The sequence below is a fragment of the Plectropomus leopardus genome, chromosome 15, assembly GCF_008729295.1.
Source record: "Plectropomus leopardus isolate mb chromosome 15, YSFRI_Pleo_2.0, whole genome shotgun sequence".
NCBI lineage: Eukaryota > Metazoa > Chordata > Actinopteri > Perciformes > Serranidae > Plectropomus > Plectropomus leopardus.
The window spans coordinates 14,448,460-14,471,479 of NC_056477.1; the positions used below are offsets into that span (position 1 = coordinate 14,448,460).

Here is a 23,020-nt window from a genome sequence, read left to right on the forward strand (position 1 = left end):
TGTACATGAAAACGACAAGACACCACTTACAAGCATGTCCCTCTTTGTGCAGGACTTCGGAGTTAAGTGTATTACATAATTATTTAATTATTTGCAGGTTAAACTATTTATCTGCACACCCATATCACAAATGTTGTCATCCGGTTTACTTTCACTTCGTTGTTGCGGCTGCTTCACGTTGACGGCAGGAGAAACTGGACCAATCAGGACGGTTTTAACATGACAAGAGGGCGGGATCATGAGACGGTCTCGTAGCAACTGGGTCGAAAAGGAGTTTCCTGTCGTGCAACCACTAAGGAGGTATTGAAATGAATTGAAATGCTGCATAACAGATAAAAGCTATAAAATAGCAATAAAATGTAAAGTGAAGATATAAAAATCATTTCATATAACAGTACATATATATATATAATGAGTTCAATGTAGACTTGTAATACTTTATTTGATGTTGTGCTTAGTTTTATCCTTACTTATTTTTTAAATGATTAAAACACAATTTAGTTTTCTCTTTATTGCAAGAGTGCTTTGTTTTGCTATTCCTAACATTTAATTCTGGTAATGAGGTTTAATTTTATTATTGTAATTCATACATGAAGTTAGTTTCCAAATGCTTGCACTGATTTTATATGTTCTTGGTAATAATGTATCTATTTTTTGTATAAGGGTCTATGTATATACACATTTAGATATGTGTGTGCGTGTGTGTGTGTGTGTGTGTGTGTGTGTGTGTGTGTGTGTGTGTGTGTACATATGTGTGTGCTGGTACATATATGACAAGCCTTGGATTTCTACAGGGGAGTTTTTATAATAATTTCATTAATGAATACATGAGTAGGATTAAATAGGTTTATACTTCTTCCTACACCTTTTTCCACATATAGGCCTAAATAGAGGCAGGTTGAGGATAAAATGTATTGTCTTTTTTTCTCTTTGTTATTCATATGTTTTTAAATGCTGTTCTTGTTATATTTTACATGTTTGAAATAAAGACATCACTAAAAAAATGTGTGCAAAATGACAAAATATTTCAATAGGAAAGAAGTAATACAAAATTATACAATATCACTGTTCACTCTCACACACTGGTTACTGTTTACAAGACCTTCACCCTTTTTGTCTCTTTTTTTTTATTCATTTATTCATTAAAAAATCTGGAATCAATGTAATTGTGTGTTGAACCTATATTTCTATAGACTTTCAAAGCAGGAACAGGGGGGTTAAGGTGGGAGGTGGAAAGGGATGTTTGTTAAAGAAAAGAAAAATACTGTTTCAATTGTAACACTAAAGGATTTGCACATTCAAATGAAAAAAAAACAGTTAAAAACATATAGAACAAAATGTGAACAATTTGTTTAAAAGTTTATTAAAATATAAATTTCTTGATATTCTTTCTTTTTTTGTCTAAATTTGAACATGAAAGATTATTTGCAACGCAAGAAATGTAATGTAAGCAATACTGAGAGTGCAAAAAAATAATAGTATCATGTGCAAGCAGAATGGTGAATATCAGTCTGCTATGGCATCAGCAGAGGAAGTCATCATATATTTCTTCACGATGGTAACAGCGAAGAGAACTTCTGCGGCAGGAAGGCAGACAGCTTCTCTGCAATGCTCCTTAGGAGAAAGGCTTCACAATCTTCATTGAGATGTAGTTCTGTAAATGTGCGACAGGCATTACAATTCACTCAGATTACAAAATACTGTGGAAAAACAATGTGTGATCGATTAAAAATAAGTATGGAAGTTTCATAGATGTTCATATCAATAAATTATCAGATGGCCGAGTAATCTTACTGGTAGGGAGTAGAACAGGATCCCCAGGAACAAGATAACAAGCAGAAGAATAATCCCTATAATGAAAATCCATTTGAATCTGCGCCACACGATGAATTTCATGGTCTTGCAAGGGCTTGTGAACCAGAAGAATGACGTGTTGGGGCGGCTGTTGAATAAAGAAAGAAATAATTACATAAATTACATAGGTTACGTTAAGCAGTTCATTGAACTACAAAATCATATTTTGTGCATTTTGTATAATTTTATGGACTCAGATTTATTACTTGGGTGGGTCCAGCTTGGGATTCATGTTTGGCTCATCTCTGCCTTTCCCAGCCGGTCTCTCCTCCATCTCCTTCTGCTCAAGTATTTCCAGTGTCATCTCTACTTTACCCTGTGGAGTTTTTAAGAACACATTCTTAAATAGTGACCTGGAAAAAAAACTTTACTATGGACTTTGCTGTGGACATAAACATACACCAAGCACATGTTTCCCATTCTGCTCTATCGCACATGGCCACCAGCCGTGGACAGACTTCTGGGAGAAGAGTGAGTTGGACAGTGGTTTTTTGGAGGATACTGAGCCTGGCATCCCAGGCAGCATCTTCAGGCTGCACTTCTCTGGGGTCTTTGCAGGAGAGATCAGATTAAGAAGGTCCAGCTCAACTGAACCTATAACAGAGATAAAGACAGGAAATATTAATATTTTATTGCAGTTATTCTCTCTAGTATATTTTTTATATTTTAAGACCTTTCCTTTGTGTCATCATGGCATAAAATGTGGTTAATAACAATGCTTTTTCACCTAAGTAGTCATCCAGGGAGAATTTGTCATTGTCCCATATCTGGATGATCAGTTTAGGAGGAATCCTAAATTCAGTTTTGTCCAGATTCCAAAAGTGTTCCTGTAAAAAGCCAAAATCTTCACTTAGATCACTTCCTGTCATCATACCAGCACAACAAATATGTATGGTTATTAACAACAGGATCCAGGATCTCACTCACCTTCGTAGAGACAACACACAGCTGCTCTGCAGGCAGGTAGTCAAACTCAAAGACAAACCTCCAGTTGAAATTTCCATCACCATCCAGGGATCTGTAGTGGACATCAGTCTTCTGCTTTCGGTCCTCCATACCTGGCATCCATCTGAGAAACATGGTCATAGTGAGTTGAAGTTTGTAAATGAGTGCAATGGGTAAAGAATGCATGTAAAAGTCAAGCAGAGCCAGGAAAAGCAAAGTACCCTTTAACGTAGATGTCGCTCATGTTTTCTCCAGTGATGCTTGTTTCATCCAGAATGACGTCAGTTGTGTTCCAAATGATGGCTCGCAAGATGTACCTGTTTTAAATATACCGTTATGTTTGATCCTTAAATGCACTACGATAAAATAGACTTTTGTTAAGTGTCTCTTACTTCTTGGCTTTGCGTGGAGTGATATCACACGGAGGCCCTGGCAAACCAAGGCTCTTGGGGAAAATGTCTACCCACATTTGAATTTTTCCCTGTATTTGTGGGAAAGGGTGATTGTTTTAAACAAAACTATCATACAACAACATTAAAATTTTCCACAGAGGATTATGTTCGTACTTTATCTCTACTGCTAGCTTTTACTCTACTAAAAAAATAAATGTAGTGTTATTGTTTTAACCTGAGACAGGTTGGGTTGGTGGGAGCTGCACAGGGTTCTGGTTTCCACATGCTCTGGAGTCAAGCCCTGCTTTCTGAGGACATGCAGAGCCAGTCTCTCTCTGGCTGGACCCAAGTGTTGGTGGATCACAGTGTTTGCCTCTGCAAAGGGCACAGCAGATAACAAAAGTCAAAGATAAAACGATATTTTACTGTAGGAGATGGATGTTATTATCGATGACATACAAACAGCAAAAATGAGAAGAAAATATAACTGTAGCATACTGATAAAGAATTGTCAAAAGCAGCATGAGTAGGATTTCCCTAAAAATAATGATGTAATTAAAAAATTAAAAAACAACAACCTCTAAATCAAACTGTGGCTCACTTGAATGGCGTGCTGCAAATTCAAAAAAAAAAAAACCTGAACATGACGTGAGCCTGTTTCTTATAAATTGCACTTCTGCACACTGCAAGGCCTGGTTTAAACATGATGTGGCGGTCATCTTGACCTAATAGGCTGCTACTAGCAAGCACTTCTATTGCACTTTTGAATTTGAAATCTACAAGCACTGATTTTCTGAAAACTATACTTTTATCATTTGGCCTGTGTGTGGCGGTATCTGGCGGTGTCTGTATCCGTATTTTTCTGTGTTTGGGATGTTTCTTTTCATTAGCCTTTGGGCATAGTTGTAGCCCCCAGCAAATACCAGCATGTACAATGTGTGGGTGGGACTCTATAAAAACATAGGGACCAAGCGCCAGATCATAAGCACGGATCCATGGAAAGCCACTGAGCCTGGGAGGAGGGGCGATCTTTGAATGTTGTATTTACAAATCACAGCTGACAAATCCTACTCATTCTGCCTAGTTTTCTAAAATTACAGTACCAAAATCTTGCAGGTTGTATTGTTTTCCTGAGAGGGTCAGTGAGCTGCCATCTCCTTCTATGCGCGGAGGAGGGAGGCCTCTCACTCTGGCCACGTTCTGAAGGATCTGGGAGGGCTTGAGCTGGTCTCTCCACTGATTGGTCCCAGAGCTGCAAGAACATTTTAGGTTTCTAGGTTTGAGTTTGAGAAACTGAACATACCAAAGGAGAAGTCCCTGGTCTACGTTCTGGCGTGTACTTTAGATTTTATACTATAATCAGTTTATACTTACACACAGTAAGTCTGTGGCAGGCCACAGCAGGGCCTGAAAAGAGACAGGAGTCTGTTCTCCAAATCGATGATTGTCTCACCCACTTTTTCATCTCTGCTCAGTAAGTCGTAGTCATACACAGCAATCTTCAGATCCTTGTCTTGAGGCAGGAAACAAGACAGCTCAAACATCCTTGAAGAAAACGGAGGACATCAATTAACGTACTTGTTGCTCTTTTAATTCTGTTCCTACAGAAACTTAAAACTCGCCGTAATCATTTGAACCAATGGAAAAAAAAGAAAAAAAAATTCAGTAAGCTGAACACAGAACAAGTTGCTGTCTCACCTCCCAATCTCTGGATTCAAGGTGTTTGGTTTGTAGTTATCTCTGTCATCCACTGTTTTCCTTCCCAATACGATCTTAATGTATGGGTCACACTGAAAGAAGGCACAAAAAATTAAACACCTTTAATAAAAATCTTGAGCATTTTTCTGATTAATTTCTTTATCACCAAATCAGGGGTGGCTGTACAGTTACAGCTTTATATAACACTCACCATGCCATTTGTATCCTTAGGCTGCAGGTCAAGGCAGCGCACCACATAAATTCTAACCAGACACTCCTGAGGTCCGCTCTCAGGAAGCTCTCTGAATTGACGGGGGGGAGCTGGCACCACTGGGTCATCAGACAGTGGGTAAATCTTGAATGAGCCCTGAATATCACCAAAGAGGACAGAATCATTCGTAATTTAACATCCCCTCCGTAATCACATTTGCGCACAAAGTTTCAACCTGTGGTCCTCAACCAGAGCTCCTTGAGGGAGTTTCCCAGAAAAAACAATTTATTTTCACAACACATTTCACTATAGAAGTGAGCCCAATGTGAGTAAGAGTCATAAGAGTGACAGTTTTGATCATAGGTTTCACTTCCTCCATAGTCATGTCCTCATCTGTAGTTGACAATGATACAATTCTGGTCTTAATAACATCCAACAGCCAAATTCTTTTCAGATGGTCTTTCAGGCAAAGTCAAATGCGAGTCTGTGAATGTTTATCAATCTAAGGTTATGTTAACTTAATGTTGTTCAGCTTTCCAGCATATGAGAGAAGTATGAGTCAATGAATCCTTTGATTTAAACTGAAATTCATAAATTATCCACCAGAGGACAGACAGAGGCTATGAGGAGTAGCTGTGCAACAGAAAAAGCAGTGATTGTTCATGTTACGTTTGTTCAGGTTTGATGTACTGCTGATTGACCAGGAACACTTTCTCAAAATGTATCTCCTTCACCTTGAACTCTCCCACCACAGATGGATCATCTTCCTCATCTTCATTCTTTCCTCGCTGAAGTTTGAACGTGGTGCAGAAATCAGTGAGTCCCTGGAACTCTGCAACCTCCTCTAGTTCACTGTTGAATACCTGAAAACCACAAAACAAAACAAAATAACACAGAAGGCAGAACACAAATTACATGTATCCACTGCATTGTCTGCTACACAAAACTAAGTCAAATCTTTGTGATTCTGAGCTTTCAACTGATATACTTTACAGCTTAGGTGAAAGTATCCATAGCACTTCCACTTTTGCATTGCTTTTCATATAAAGAACTAACTAGTGAAACTCCCTTTTGTTTGACTGGTCTTGTCGGCATCTGAGAAAAAAAACCCACTTCTTCTTAGGGTATATACTATTGCAAACTTGTATCAGAAGGAATCAGTACAGCCATAATCCTGCCATAGTCAGCTTGCTGCAACTTGCAAAACTAAACCCAAACAAGGAATCAAGGCAAAGATTGAATCAATTATTGTGCAATGACATGTTCTTACCTGCAATGTGTCGTATCCCTTTTTCAGATAAGGCCTGCACTTTTCCTGATCTCCAACAGAGGCATAGAACTTACTCCACCAGTCTACTGCTTCCTCCTCCTATAGATTTAAAGATAATGATGAACTTTGTGTTTTCAGAGATGCTATCTATCAGTAGAATATCTGTGAAATAAGTAAAGTCTCACCTTTTCTGCTTGAAGCTGCAAAGTGGGAAGCAAACAAAGAAGACTTATCAATAAATAAAAGTAGATGTGAAAATCTTTCCACCTTTTGTGAGCGCATTGTTATTATTTACCTCAGCTTTCATGATGGGACTCTCCTCAATGTCTATGACGATGTCTCCCTGGGCAGCAGCAATCATTGCCACTGCAAAGTCAATCGAAACAGGATACAATAAGCCTTTCCTGCATGCAGCTGAATGTGTGTGGATGTACGAGTGCATGTATGTGTATATACCTCTGGCAGACATGCAGACTTCACTGCTGATGCGATAAGGATCACAGCGGAACCGCTCTAGGCAGTCGATGGTGCACTGACCCACGACGGGTTTCCTACCGAATGGCCGGTGGTCAATGACCTTCAGCACTATGGGAGGGGTGTACATCTCCTCTTTGGGAAGCAGCTATAGGGGAGAAAACAATTACACAGACCATGTAAGAAATTGAAAAATCTAGACATGAAACGTTTACAAGTGTCTCGATTATTATTGAAGAAAGTTCGGGGTTTTGTACCACTTTGAGCAGCAGCACAGATCCGGGGAAGTTGGGGTTCTTTTTGAAGTTCTTGATCACAGCGGTTTGAACAATCTCACCACCACACTCCACTATCAAACTGGGGGAAGAAACTGTGGCCAACTGGTAGGTCTTCATGTTCCTTAAGCCCCAAGTCAAGACCTGGGAACAAATATACACATTAATACTCTTAAAAAAACTAGTATGGGCAGATTAGGGGTCCAGAGTGGTGGTGGGAGATATGTGAAAGGGGGAAGGGAATTCTATGAAACCACAACAGAAATCTTAGGGTTGGGCTGATCTTGTCTGATCATGTAACATGTGTCATGGCAATTGATAGGGGCTGGCAAAGGGTTGTGTACCTCAATCGCAGTGAGCTGGACCACAGGCCTGATTCCCTGGGGAACCATGTAGAGCTTCTCTCCTCGGCGAGGAGGCACAAGTGGCAGATCTCCTTCATCCGCCTGGAGGGCAAAGCATATTATCACCTCCTGAGTACAGTTTGATGAAGTCAAAGTATGTTTACTTTCTTTTGTATTTCTTTACCTTGTTCTTCAGTAGGAGCTCTGCAGCCAGCAGTATCTCCCCAGAACTGCGGCCTTTTTTGGTGACGGGAAACCACAGCAACCTTGGGTTGACGGCCACATTGGGGTTCAGTTTGACTATTGGAGGGCAGGTGCAGCGACCCATAGGTTCATCTTTACCCTTGTAGATAAAATGCAAACACACAAAGACTTAGCAAAGCTGGATTACAACCACCATAAACACCAGTTGCATTTCTAGATAAAAGTCTGCACGCAATTTTATTTAGCGGATTAAATATACAACATACCACTTGATCACTGTCGCACAGCTCCAAAACAACATCAGGGGGGTTGCGGGCAATCGTTTGTGGGTCTCCGTAGATTTCAATGTCCTCAAAGATGAGAGTCTGATCCCATGTGGGGTTCAGGGTGGACCTTATGACCTCTGTAGTCTTGCTCACATGCAAGAATGACACATGGGTGTAGGGATCTGAAGAGGACCAGATAATTATTTGATGGAAATGTAGGACAAAATGTGTAAACCTGTGATGCTGACGTTTTCACCGATCTAACCTGACCCTTGGACCCGAGACCCAACACAGAGACCCATACAGATGCGGATCCATGTCTTAATATTGGTTTTGGGCTGGGTCCCAGGGAATGGACACATATTCTGACTTGAGTCACCTTTTTCCATCTCTCTTGTTTATCATGCCAGTGAATCTAAATTAATTTTGGTGTTCATAGATTCCATAAAATATCTTGAAAAACACTTAAATTATGAAGAATCTACTCATTCTAACCATGTGTGGCATGTCCATATTGATAAAAGTTTAAACATCTATATATATAAGCGTTATCTAAGAATAAGAATCAAAATACCTTTATTGTCATTGTATAGGTATATAAGATGAAATTCAGCTGCACTGCAAAGCTCAATAAAATAAGAATAAGAAGAATTAGAGTTAGAAATATCCTAAACTGGTCGACTGCAGGCATTACAGCAGCTCACATAACGACAACGACAACTAAGTGACAAAATAATCCAATAAAACATAAATAGGCATTCTAAAGATTATTAAAGATTAGTTGGAATAAGTTTGGTAAGAAAAGTACTTTGTATTCGACATAAAAAACTTTCTAAGTAGTATAACAGTGTTTTAATGGCAAATTCAATTTCAGGGCTTATCAGGTCTACAAAATAAGCCCTAGACCTGTTCCAGTTATCAGGGTTCTCACATCTTGGACATGCACCAATTCAGGTCTGTAATATCTCCAGCAAAAAATAGTCAGGTAAATATATATTTTTAAAAACCGGATACAATCGGACCTTGGACCAATTCCCCCAGTGCCAGTAGTGAACAGGTTTGTCATTTTGGATACATTAAATTCTCCACTGTGATGTTTAATGGCTTTTTTGGCAGAATAGTACCTCCCAAGTAGACTTCATTAACTCCTCTTTATCAGGCATGTACTTTGTCTGGTTACTCTGAACCACAAGTTGTCTGCTTCATTTTTACCTGAGAAGCTGTCTTTGTCCATAGCACAGAGATTCCTCGCCTGATACACATACACTCTCAGGTGGTAAAGGTAAGAACCTGAAGGGAGATAACATTTATCAGCATTTTCAACTCTATCGCCTCCAAAAACAATGTAACTTCACAGGACATCTGACACACTGCTGAACAATCCAGAGTCTACAGGGTTCCTGATTAAATGCTATCTTGCATCAAGAACTTTGAAGAAACAATCAGAGACCAGAGTGAGTGACCAGGAATTATTTTATCTGACCCAACTACTTACGGCTAAAGTGGCAGGAAACAGTGGGTGTGTTGGCACCAAATAGTTTGGCTGCATCCGTTTTACTGGCCTTCTCATCAACATCAACCCCCTGTTTACAGAACACAGAGTGAGGTGTTTAAAAGAACAAAATTGAAGAAAATTTGCAGAAAAGAATGCAGAACTAAAATACACTTCCTGAGTGATTTGCCAACATCTGACAGGAACAGGGGAGAATAATGAGAGGATATGACTCAGATGGCATAAAGTAGCAGCTGCTGCCATGACAACTGCCTCGTTGGGGGAACTGTAAGAGTATAACATGTATTCAGTAATGTCTCTCAGGGGACTCACTAGTGCCCCTTCCAGCCTGAAGATGGCAGAGGACCCAATGCAGTCTGATGGGACCATCTTTCTTCTCCATCGGCGGCGGCGGAACGTATCAGAGGAGCGCTCCTTCCTGTGGAACTTCCAGCCAATTAGGGAGGAGTATTCCCAACCCTCCCCTGGTTCTTGCCTCTGTGCAAGAGATGAGGACAGGAAAAGAATGAACAACATAACATCTTTTGAATTGTTTCTCATCTACTACCTCTTCCTCACCTCAGTAACAGCTGTTTTATCCAATATCTTCTTCCGTGGTCTTATGAGTCTCTTCCTGCGATGGACGTGATACATTTTCTCTGCTGCTACCCAAGATTTAGGCTTATCATTGGGAGGAATGGTAACTCCGTATTCCCAACCTATAGTACCAAAAGACACATATAGACCAAATTGGACTCACAGTATTTAAAACATGAGGTTTTGTGTTAGTGTTCATGTTACCTCTCTCATCTACAGCCTTGTTGCTGTCAAAGCTCCACACATCCTCCCAGTTCCATCCAGGTGGACACTCAAACTCTGCTGGGCTGGGAACCTTTTCTCCATTCTTCACAACACAGACACTCGATTTAGTGCTTCAAATAACTGAATACCAATTTTGGTTTGATGTTAATAAACAGAAAATTAAGGACTGTAATTTAAATGTTTAAAAGTGGAAAGCGGACAGTTGATTGTTGAGTCTAATTCCGAGGTAAGGTCGTCAAATATAGATGGTTTGGGTTGAACATTAGTGTGTCTATTTGATGACCTGGGAATGAGACTCAGTAATCAACTTTATTTCTCGTGTGTTACAAACGGCAATTTTAAATAATTTTAGCAAATCTACTTGTTACTTCATAACAATACTGAGTAATTACAACTTAACAAATGCAAAGAGTTTCTTACTTTTCAAATCATTTTAATAATTATGATCCTTAAACCTACATGAACATTTTTTGGCTGCATGAGACTTAATTAAGTCAAATATTATTTCTTCTCCTAGCTCCAATTTGCTCTCCAGCAACTTCTGAGGGGAATATCTGATGACCCAAATGTTAAATGCTCAGGTATGTTCAGCAGCTCATTGCTAACATTGTCCGTTAGCATACCGTGGATTAATCAGCGATTTTTATCCAAATGCAGCTGCTACCTGCTGTGTCTGGAATTAAAGTGATTCAAAACAGTTAAGCTGCATGCCATAAAACCAAAACAAGCTGAAAGATGCTAAAATGCCCCAAAGACCTGAGGAGAGCTGCATTTGGGTGATGGTTTTCTGTTGGTCCATCATTATGAGCAACCACTTCCTCATTACACAGTCATAGGATCCATTTAAAATATTAAGTATATTAGCATTTTTTAAATTTATTTGTGGTATTAGTCGTAATTATTAGTAGCAGCCCAAATTAAAACTACACATCACAACCAAAAAAAGACACATCCGTAAAGACCACAATGTTCAACAACAAAGCAGCCTTTCCTAAGTACATAATGTCACAGGAAACACTGATAACATTGAAAAATAACATGGATAGACAAGGATTTGTCCTGTTATCTTTACACCACATTTTTCACAAAAATGAAATGTGCGTTTGTGTGTGCAGGAGATAGCGACAGGTCGTACCACATCTGTGTAGGGCTCTGCAGCCGGCTTCCACTCCCCACCCGGGAAACGTGTTTCATTCTGGAAAACCTCATCTGTGAACTCGGTGTGGCCGGCATCGGCTTCTGTCAACAGGCTGCAGAAAACAGCAGCACAGCACGCAGGTTGATGAGAGGCTTTGTGACTCAGATAGCAGCTATGTAGGACCGTGATAAACCGAACGTAACAGCTCAGGAAGACGGGCTTCAGAGCGTTAAAATTGTTTACATGAACCTTGGAAGGGGAATGTAAGCACTTTAGAGTTAGGAGGCACTCAGAAAGGGAGGGCGACCTTCTAAAATCAGAAAACTGGCTGGTGCCAAAATTCCTTCTCATTTCCTGTGATTGTGTTCATGATATGGCTGGCACAAGCAATGATTGATGATTACTGTCAATTAATAGATAATAGAGCTGAAATATGAACAGAATTCAGGAGCATGTTCAACTTAACAGTGATAACAGGATGTTTGTACTTGAGACTGTACAAGCCAGGAATCACAAAGGACTGTGTGAGTGTGTACCTGTATGTTATAGAATGAGTTTCTTAAACTTACCATCGCTCGGGGTCGACAAACCAGTCTCCCTCCCAGTCCCATCCACGTGGTGGCAGAAAACGTTCTCGTTTGAGTTTCACCTTTCCTGTCACGTCCGAGGACTTATGGCGACCAACCAAGCCAGTTGTTCCCCACTTCCCTAAAACATGGGCCTGGTTCTCGTACTGTGGACATGTCAGAGATAATGCAACTGAAATCATATTAAATGTATAAGTGTTTTTAAAAGCTGCTTTTTTTAGCTACCGTACCATTTCAGCAAAGACGCTGAAGTTTCCCTCTGAGAAGCTGTTGAACTTTTGCTCATGGGCAGAGAGACCGAGCCACATGTTGATCCGCAGCTGAACAGGGACCTTTTCACCTTTGTTTTTGTCCATGGGGTACTGACAAATAAAAATGATGAGTGTTGAAACTCTTTATGAAATTTACAAGAGAAATATATAATGTAATATTATGTTGGCTGTTTTTCTACCTGCATGAAAATGGTCTGAGTCCGTCCACAGTGTTTGCCACGCGCCTGCTCGCTAAAGTTGGAGTACATGATCTGGTTTGCTGGGACACGAGCAAAAGCTATCCGCTTCTCTCCTCTTAACATCCAGATGATCACATCTGGCATGCTGTTCTGAGGCTAATGGAGAGACACAGTATTTCAATTACATAATTAAAGCTGTGCATGGTAACTTTTATTTAAAAAAAAAGTTTTGTCATATTTGCTGAAACAGTCACTATATTCACACAGCATTAACTCTGATATATAATCTGTAAAAAAAAAAAATCATATTCCCAGCCTATTGCCTTGTAGCGCTTCTTATGGTCTTACTGCACGTGAATAAAAACAACCAATCAGAGCCAATGAGTCTCTAATGCAGCTGTCAGTCATGTCAATCACCTCATGAACTGTGGTCAAATTGTCAAGCTAGGCAGCACTCATCAAATAAGAATCAAGATTCGGTTACTGTCGTTTCTATTTCTTACCTCAGTTTACCAGAAACTTATTTACTTGTACTTTTTAGCTGTAAAATGGGAAAGGTAGTCTGGCTGATGGGCGCTGTGCATTGCTTGGTATTTCAGGTGACAAGCAGTGTTTGACATGATTGACAGCTGGGTTAGAGACCTCTCAGCTCTGGTTGGCTGTTTTTGGTGCACCACGGTCTGATTCTGGTAAATGCCATTAAGCGCAGTAGGAAGAGGTGGAGGGACATAATTTTTTTCACAGACTATCTTCTCCTATCACAAAAAAGTTACCAGAAAAGCTTATTTTTTTTACTGACATGTTTTGGGGTGCTAAATAACATTCAAATCTTTGCTTTTCCTGACCTCCTCTGCCAGCTGCTTGATTCTGTCCAACCACTCCTCAATGTCACCAACAGTAGCCTTGACATCTGTGGCCTCCTCTCTTATGCGACTGGCCATCTCTTTGATTCCGCCCACAGCAGCATCACGCAGGTTTTTCAGCTGAAGATCCAGTGCTGTGATATTGGCCTGGCCCTCCAGCACTGGAAGCTGGAAACTGTCAAAAGTTTGTTATAGAGAGTAATGTTGGATGGGAACAAAACGAGAAATAATAACGCAACAACTTGCAAATGTATTTGACATAAAGGCAATAGCCACACTACAGTTTTCCTGATGATAACTTGCAGTAGGGCATTACTTCATAAAACACACAGGTCGAGTGTGGGATCTGTCTGGTCCTGTCTTACCTGTTCAGGTCCTCAATCAAGTGGTTGATGAGTTTAAGCCAAATCTCTGCCAGACGGCTCTCAGACACTTTGGCTAGTATGGCTGTTTTTAAAGAGGTGAGGTGGGACTCCTATAAAAAAAATCACATAGACGGATAAAAGGAGTTAACTGAGCGGTGATACTTGTGTGGACATGTACAATATGTGCCACTGAGACTTGTTCTCACCAGTCTCTCAGCAATGAAGAGGAGAACGTTGACAGAGTCCAGACGGTGGCTGATGTCTTCCCAGTATGAAGTGAGAATCACTACAGGCTTAGTGTCAGCCCAGGGCAGGTAATAGTAGTGATTACCTGTGGGATACAAAATATGCCTAGTCATTTTAAACAATAGTTGTGGAGTGAACAGCTCACCAAACCTTGGTGTCCATGTGGCTCTCGTTTGGCCTTGTCACCTCTTAAACACACATTTGCAGCATTGTAAACACTATGACTTACTATCTACTGTTACATTAGAGTTCTAATGATATATATCATATATGTATATTCCACTGATTATGATTAATTTGAAATAATTTTCAATAAAAAATACATTTAACAATGCTGAAATACTATGTACTGCATGTGGAGCTCCTTCATTCTCCTGAAGAAAAACCACATCATAAAATGGAATAAATCTTTCAGTCATTTTATGAATTCTTGCAGACTTCTTCTTTTCATACCATCAAACACAGCAAAGCTGTACTGCGTGGTGGACGAGAGGGGCGTGCAGGTGGCATCCATCTTGTTACCATAGTTACCAATGCTGACCTCAAACTGGATTGGCTCGCCTGGCTCTTGGAGCATGCACGCACTGTGGAACACAGCGCACAGAGAGAACTTCCTCCTCCGCTGGTATTTCTGCACTCAATTAAAAACAATGTGGTGTTGTTAGAGGAAAGGGCAGGATTATTTTGTCTCTGCTCTGAACCAGAGACAAAGTTTGCTTAAGACGGAACTACTGATATTTTCTGTAGGCAAACATTTTAAGGGACAAATTGTATTTTTTTGGCACTTTAAGCACCAGAAGTCAAGTGCCATCTAGTTCCATTAAATTGGCGAGAGGGCAGACATCTCTACAGCCGATACCACCAACACTCAGCAACTCACACCAAAACAAACTAGATTAATAAATATCACTACAGGTAAGACCCTCCCTGCAATAACATTGTCATTGTCGTTAAAAAAAGTAATCAAGCAATATTAAACAGATTCAAAACCTTGTGGCCTGTATCTATCATATAAATCCGATTAATTAGGAGACAGCAGGAATAACGGTATGACAGAGTAACAGCACACAGTGTATACCTGCGCCACCAGGATGTCATCACTAGAGATGTCGTCAACATTCTTATCAACCTTTCCATCCAGCTGAGTGGACAGCTCAACAAGGACCCTCCCCCTGTAGGCAACGCCTTCACCCTGCGACAAATCAAAATGCAAAACTTTATGTACACAATGTCGTGCAGGTAAATATCACGTGACCTTATCTACAGATCTGAACGCTCTGTGCTGAGCTGATAGCGGAGTCTTACCTTTCCAATGTTGAGTTCCTCATATGGGTCAGGCAGGCCACTAAATTCTCTTGGGCTACCGTACAGGTTAACATAGCAAGGCCCAAAGGCTGGGAGAAAACCAATCTCTGATCCCGCAGTGCTCACTGAAACATAAAGACACTGTTTAAAAACCCACTTGCACAGCTTCATGACTTTTAAATATAAGGTGTATGAGAACAGATACTGAAACGGAAGCAGACGCTCAAAGCAACATGTTAGAACATGCAGGTGAGCATTTCTTACGTACAGTCAGACACTGTGTTGGTATCAGCTCTTGCATCTGTTTCCATTGGGGAATAAGTAATAAAACAAACATATATATTATGAGTCAAAGTGCAATATAAAAATATAAACCAGAGAGTGACAACAATCATTGCAATAATACAGATTTCATAATTACCTTCAATCTCTCCACCGGAGGAAGACATTTTGCTCAGATTTAAAAATGTGGATCCTATGGCGTCATCCTTTGTTAGGCGATCCCTGCCGAGAGTAAACTGGCACGTTAGGTATTTGTTTTGATATTACTGCCACTTGTGCAGCTGTGTATGAAGATAGTTTTAGCTCTTACCAGTCATAAACTGTCAGCTTTATGCGTTCGCACATGGATGGGAACTACAGAGGCAGACAGAGGCATGTGTTGATTTGTGCTGAAGGTTTTACAGAAATGTGAATCAAGCCCATAAGACACATGACTGCATTTTACTTACCTTGACTTGGAGATTGATGATTTGATTCCACTCTGGATTTGCATTTTTCTCAATGATTTTGGTGCACAGCTAAAACAAAGAACATTCCATTGCATATAGATTCAATTCAATCAGTAGGTAGATTGGAAAAAAATTTTCTTTTTGGTTAAACATGACATACCCTTTTGCCAGCAAAGCTGACTTCCACATATGGATCCACCAAGTTTTTCTTGTCTCCTTCCCCTCCAAAGACCTGTTTAACTGTCTGGATAAAGGCGTCATCCACTGAAATGTGAAACAGGTTTTAAATAGTTGTTTTTCAAAGTGATTTGACTGTATTAAACTACATTGGTTACAGAAGTTTATGGGTCACTTACTCTGTGGCATATCCTCGGCACGGTAGACTTTGAGGCTGAGTGTGGCCCATCGCATTGTAATACCGGCTGGCACCAAAAGATTACTTTCTATGTCATCCTGCTCCTCGCTTATGTCTCTCTTATCAGACTAGAGGTGGGGAGGGGGAGGGAGGAGTTTGTTGTGTTTTTTTGTTTACTTTAAACTGATCTGTACACTGTGTTGAGTAAAAAGAAACTTGATGGCAAAAAAGAAGGTGAACGCACCAGTGGATCATCTCCAGTTCCCATAACGATTATGCTGACTTTCAGGTAACCTCTAGCCCCCAAGCTGGAGTCATCAGGATCACTCAGGAGGAGCCATTTCCTCAGTATGGCATGACCTGGACGTGATTTCATATTCAAGACATTCAGACAACTACAACATAATATATACTAACAAATCTTCGTGTGCGCTTTACATGGAAATACTGACCTGATTCGTCATAGATGTAGCCAACATCCAGCTGTGTAAGCAAGAAAGAATTTAATTACTGAACATTTTTTAAATCTGTCAACCTGCTGGTGATAAAAGCCTCAATTCTGCTATATTGCACTCCCTACAAGAGGGAGCAAATTGCTACAGGTCAAACTTCTGAAATAAATAAAGCAGAGATAAGGACTTAAAAGCCCTTCAATCAGCATACCTTGAACTCTCCCATTAGACTGTCAGCTCTGAGGGAGAAGGAGTCATAAACCTGCCATGAAAAAAACACAGCTTTACAGAATTTCCCACATATTGAACAGTATTTATATATTTACAGAGGAAAACTATCTTATCTACGCACCCGAAGACTAATGCTCTCATCAAACAGTTCTGAGGGCAGCATGTTAACGTTGTAGAAAAACATCTGTGGAACAGAAATTAATGAGTTTCACTGTATGCACAACACATTATCATCTCAGACACACTTTGTTATCGGTGACAAACATTATTAGGACTTACAATTTTTTAAGCTGAGATGCTTTGGTAAAAACTGAGACAGAAGAAAACGCATATGAGAGGAGTGAGATACGAGAGAAAGCTGAAGACACTGCCTTTACGGTCCACTGTCATATCACTGCTGCCGATACAGAGAGCAATGCCCCAAAGGGTTATTAAAGCTGGTAGGGATTAAGTGGCAAAGAGAGAAAATAAGAGCATGTTAAAAACAGACAAACATGAAAAAAGGTAAAGTGAATGAATTCCTACAGGATGTGTTTTTGTTTTTTTATGTGGTGATGGACTCGTTACCTCGTCAAAGAAAGGGTTATTTCCTCTTCTAATTCTAGTCCTGTGGGTCTGTCCGCATACATTCACCTTAACCACTGGCTTGATGTTGTTGCCAGGCAGCTGTCGAGCTTCGATGACTCGAACACGAATCTGAACATTGAAAGCAACAAACAGTGAGACAGCTGAACAAACAGTGAGGCCATTTATTTGCATCCCTTTTGAAAAGGTATATGGGCTAACAAATACAAACTTATTCAGTACAGAAAGGAGCCTGCTTAAATACATTTCAGGACCTATCATGGGAACAAAAATACGTTCCCAAAGAAAATCATAGGTGTGAAATTGCTTGCCCTGATGAAAACCAAAACAAGGTTCCCCTTTTTGCAAAACTGATGATGATTATTATAACTGACTATCTATATATGCACCGGTGAAGCCTGCTGTTATTCATGTGATTAATTGTATAAATTTCACCCTAAACTAGCATTTTTTAAATACACAGGAACAGAGTACTCAAACGAACAATACCTGGAAGTCCTGAGGCTTATTGGCCAAGGCTCTGTGCCTCTTACGACTGAGACGGATTGGCTTCTGTCTGGGTTTCCCAGGCTGATTGGGCGAGGTGGGAGCTCCAGGGTTTCCACTCTGACCTCCTCCCTCAACATCTGCCTCCCCCTCATCTCCCTCATCTCCCTCATCACTGCCTCCTGTGGAGCAAAACCACAATAATCACAATCAAAAAATACACATCGCAATAAGAGAAAAAAAAAACCCTCTCACTGAAATTGGGAGTGTTTGAAATTCGCTAATCTCCTAAAAACATGGCAGACACTTAAAATACCTCGATGACAACAATCAGAAAGTGTGTTCCTTTTAGGAAATACCTAAAAATTGTCGAACCTTACTAGCAATATTAAAAGAGTTCGATGAATGGCGATAAGGGCATCCAAAATGTGCACTGTAGTTTGTTGGAAGACAGTAATCATCTATCCGTATCAAAGTGCTATGTTATCAGGTATAACAGGGCTATGAATAATTTACGTAAAAACCCCCAAAAGAATTTCATTAAGTTGGCGCCACTTGTTAGATATCACGGGAAACCATTATCCAGTTTTTGAGAGGGTGTATTGATGTTTTGACTTTTTATCTTTTTCCTTAATTATTTTCACATTCCTTTCCTGCATGTTTATTGATTGATTAAAATGTATCTTTGTGTTTTTGTTTGCTTATTATTATGGGTAAGAATGGAACAATTTTTCATGTCACCATTATCTTGGCCAAAATAATTGTGATTTGTGATATTAATCCAATAATAATAAAAATATGCTCTTCAAATTACATAACTACATACCGGAATCACCTCACCTTACATTTTGTTACGAAACAAATATTCTGAATGCATCACGTTTAGGACACACATCTTTTTGAGTGAAAAATATACAACAATTTTAAAAAGCAGGGCTTTACAACTGTTTGAAATGGCATCATATCCTTTAATATGAAATATCATTGATTAAGATGTTGTGTGTTGGTTGATTCATATGCAGCCCGTATATACAGTGATCCCGATAGCGGAAATTCATCATGATCAACATATTGTGTTTTTTATAATCTGCAACAAAATTGCATACTTTCCCATCCCTAGTGAAACCCCATGAAAAACCACTTATACAACATATTTGAAGGGGAGTGATGCTTTGTTTTGCTCTTTTGGGGGGCATTAAAAAGATACACTACCAACTCTTTTCATTTCTGATTAACTGTCTACTTACCAACATCTACATGAGACGTGTCTCCATGAGGCTGATCATTTAGGTTTGGAGTAGCGCTGGCAGGTGGCTCATACCCAATGAGCAAATTAATGGTTGACTGAAAAGGGTAAATGCTTGCATTATCAGTTCCTCGCCTCTTACAGTATATCACAGACTAAACAAATTCAGCTACTTCCTGCGGACCTACATAGATATTAGGCATTATTTGGCAGAACTAAAGCTGCCTTAGCTTGTAACTGTGTATTTAAAGTATCATATGTTAGTGCATGAAATTCAGGATAATGTTTTTGTCTAATTGTATTCACCCCAATAGGCTGTTGTTTCTCATTGAGCAGGGGCACGTTCTTGGATGGGAGGGACCTCGCTTGCCCACTGGCCAAGTCTCTTAGAGAGATTTTTGCAGAGCCAATGAACCTGAAAAGCAATCACAAATATTTTCCTTAAGTCATACAATCACAAATACAGCAGTAAATGAATTATTGCATTTGAAGAGAAACAACTGCCTTTGTTTGAAAATACACAAAGGACACATAGCTAAAACAAACAATACAGAGGATGCTTTGGTTCCACATTCTGTGATGAACAGTTTCATGAGAGAATTAGATACAGTGTTTGTGACCGTAATTGTTCGTTGCTCTGGATAGTGGGCGGTTTATACTTCCCTTTTTCACTTCTTCAGATATTTTGACAAACCGTGCAACAGCACCTACTTTTCCTACCAAACAGAAGTAATGTGGTAACAGTGATTAATAATCACAATGGATTTCAACACATTGGATATATTCCAAAATCATCCAAAGCAAATCTAAAAAACATCCACTTTGTTTGGCTAATTTTGGCAACAACGAAAAAAAAAGACAAGTGGGAGCATATTTAAAAAATGCAAACAGGACACTTTGTTGACAAGGGCAAGCGGGTCCCACAGGCAAGCCACCAAGATGACGTGAAAGTGCACAAAAAAGAAAGATGGAAACAATTAACACACCACAGGCATGTGCTGGGTGCACTGTGCCCAGCTGAAGGCTGGACAAATAGAGCAAAGAAGAAGGCTGTCTTAAGCAAACACAAAAGCAGGCAAACTCATATTCATGATTATGCTCTGGCTCTGTTTTTTTGTGCCGTTATTTATTGTTATACAGAGCTTAAAAAATTGGATTGTACCTGGAAAGCAGGGTCAACTGAGGATAAGAGGAAATCTGGTATGGCACTTCACTGTCGCAACAAGAGGCCACATGTAAGGCCGGGTTTACACAGATTAATATTTGTATACATAACTCTCCTACGCAACTAGAAAACAAAACTTAACCCTAAACTTCAAACTTTAGCTCAAGTATGTGGAACTGCTTCACTGGAAAAAAAAGACTTTTCAACCACACTGAAAGAGCCAGATGATGGTTTTCTAAGTTTCCACTACTTGCATATCTCTTTTAAACAAAGCAAACTTAGGATTAAACTTCGCCAAACAAACTGAGCAGTGCATTTTATTTTGATGGCAGCACACATTAAATGTCCCCAGTTAAACTCTGTGAGTCACATTCCTCTTCTAGGTTTTAGACGAGGGGGTGAGTTGGTGACAAATGTTGCCTCCATGTTCAATCCAATACTATTCCCTCTATAATCTGCATCACACTGTGTCTAAAGTTCATTTTGCAGAGCATCACAGGCTGAATTACAACTAGTCATCACAGATGTGCCAATGACAAGCCAGCGCAAGCTTTCTTATTCACCTCCCCCACCCCCACCTCTTGTGGTGCAGGCTGTGATCATGGAAAAATATCCAAGTGACTGCGTGGCTGATGCAGACATCCCTCCACCCTCCCCCACCCCTTGTGCCTGCCCGAGAATAATTTATGTTACACACAATCAGTCACCAGAGTGACTCAGTGAGAATGTTATTACTTGGTCTACCCTCTCGTCTGCGCTGCGGAAAGACAAAAAGATGCAAGTGTGTGCCTAACAAACATATAAACGACAGAAAACTAAGCAGAGTAACAAAGAGAGTCAGGGTCTTGCTTTGGGAAGGTTAAAATGATTTTTTTTTTTTTATTTTAAGGAAACATTCCTGTAAGAGCTGGAGTGTTTTTATTTACCAGCCATGCAAGTCTTAACATGGTTGCACTGAGTCCTGTGGTTGTGAATTTCAGCAAAGCTAGAACACGCATCTCTGCTCCTTAAGAAAAGATCGTAATAACCACTTTAAACCACACTGTTCAAATAAACAGTTTAGTTGTAGTGTTGCTATTTGAAACACAACTGCACTTTCACAGATTTTAATAACACGTCTGCCGTTTGAAAAGGTAAACCTCTGAGGCATCAGGAGGACTCCCCTTATGTAATGCCCTGCACTACAAAGCATAACATAGGTATTTGGTTTCTTGGGAGGGGGTTTCTGTAAAGACCGCCTCCACGTAGTCCTGGGGAGGTTGTTTACCCTCATATGCCCTCCTAATCAAAGGCAGGAGTGTGTTTATATGATCAGTATCATGTTATATTGCGAGGTATAGGCTGAGGGTCATGTATTAATTAAAAACAATGTATTAAGCTCAATATGAAATATGCAAATGTCACAATTTCTCTGTCTGATGCTTGTCATGCACATACTTGTCTTTGCCGATTGTTTCATAGTCTTTGACGACCACGTTGATGAATGAAGACGCATCCAAGGGAGAGCCCTTCAGATCGAATTCAAGCACCTGAAATTACAGGGAGGAGACCTTTACAATCAATTTAAACAACAACACACAGTTAACTGAGGTAATAGCAGCTCTCAGTTGACTTGTAATTCCCCAGTCAGTGCATTACAGCTAACTAATTCTGCACTTACTTCATTCCAGACAGGATTCAATTCATTGTCAATTGCTTTGGTTTTCTTCTTTTCACCTATAAAACACAATGGACAGTATTTATTCATTTGGAAAAAATCATAATATGGTGTTCCAGTATAATTTTATGATGACATCGGTAGACACAAACACTTTTTCCAAAGAATAAATGACTCTTTGCAATCCACTTTTTACAATCTGGTGGAAATAGAGAAACACTTAGTGCAATAAGACATCTAATTTTGTAAATATAAAGATCAAGCCTTGCAGTGAAAGAATGCCGCTGTTGTCTGAGGACAGAGTGCTATTCTGACCTTATATGGATGTAGACTACTTTTCGTTTTGATCATGAATCACTGACAAAATATTAAAATCCAGGAATAGATGGAAACTGCTTAATTGCTAAAGTAATGTCCAAAACTTTAAGGATGACAGATTAAAGTTAAACATTATATGCATGATCAGTGTGGCAGAGAAAATAGTTAACAAAGCATACAGCAGTTTCTCTGGAAAAAAAAAAACGTCAAAGCAATAGTCTCACCTCTGAAGACAACCCCAGCTATAGGATCCGGGTCTCCAAGTTTCTTTTTGGGGATCCCACTGGCGGACTCAACAATGACCCGCAGCATTTTTGACAAAGTCCAAATTTAATCAGAGAAACGAGTCATATTCCGCTGAGAGAGAAGGAGTCCACAGAAAGGGAACTGAAAGGCACAGATGTGCAGCAGAGAGGAGTGGATACCGGAGGGCAGCCTCACTCATGAGTCAGAGGCGTGAAACACACCAACCAGCCCGGTGGAGGAGAGTTAGTACAGGAGAAAAACACAAAAATGACCTGGAATCACAGGCTGGGGTTCTCAATAGCTTTCAAAATAAGGTTTTCATACTTAAAGTCAGCGCTGCTTGGCA

At 39.9% G+C, this 23,020-nt stretch overlaps 1 protein-coding gene across 1 annotated transcript; it reads right to left on the bottom strand.

Annotated features, from left to right (window-relative positions):
- Positions 1-1,110: 1,110 nt before the first annotated feature.
- Positions 1,111-23,014, bottom strand: myofl (myoferlin like). Its single transcript, XM_042501594.1, has 54 exons — positions 22,653-23,014; positions 22,114-22,169; positions 21,891-21,982; positions 19,595-19,703; positions 19,290-19,386; positions 18,046-18,224; positions 17,539-17,667; positions 17,093-17,155; positions 16,952-17,002; positions 16,741-16,771; positions 16,533-16,648; positions 16,290-16,416; positions 16,094-16,197; positions 15,934-16,002; positions 15,795-15,838; positions 15,624-15,706; positions 15,471-15,503; positions 15,203-15,327; positions 14,976-15,089; positions 14,351-14,528; positions 13,858-13,982; positions 13,652-13,761; positions 13,269-13,461; positions 12,424-12,579; positions 12,203-12,334; positions 11,955-12,118; positions 11,383-11,497; positions 10,227-10,329; positions 10,005-10,144; positions 9,759-9,923; positions 9,429-9,516; positions 9,146-9,223; positions 7,934-8,115; positions 7,648-7,806; positions 7,464-7,565; positions 7,102-7,263; positions 6,827-6,992; positions 6,666-6,736; positions 6,556-6,570; positions 6,371-6,469; positions 5,835-5,963; positions 5,101-5,256; positions 4,890-4,981; positions 4,566-4,736; positions 4,295-4,443; positions 3,427-3,566; positions 3,192-3,280; positions 3,021-3,116; positions 2,782-2,923; positions 2,582-2,681; positions 2,255-2,448; positions 2,061-2,170; positions 1,795-1,942; positions 1,111-1,654 (listed from the first exon to the last, which is right to left on the bottom strand). Exons 1-54 carry the CDS (start codon positions 22,738-22,740, stop codon positions 1,616-1,618), a joined length of 6,168 nt encoding a protein of 2,055 aa, XP_042357528.1. The 5' UTR covers positions 22,741-23,014; the 3' UTR covers positions 1,111-1,615.
- Positions 23,015-23,020: the final 6 nt, after the last annotated feature.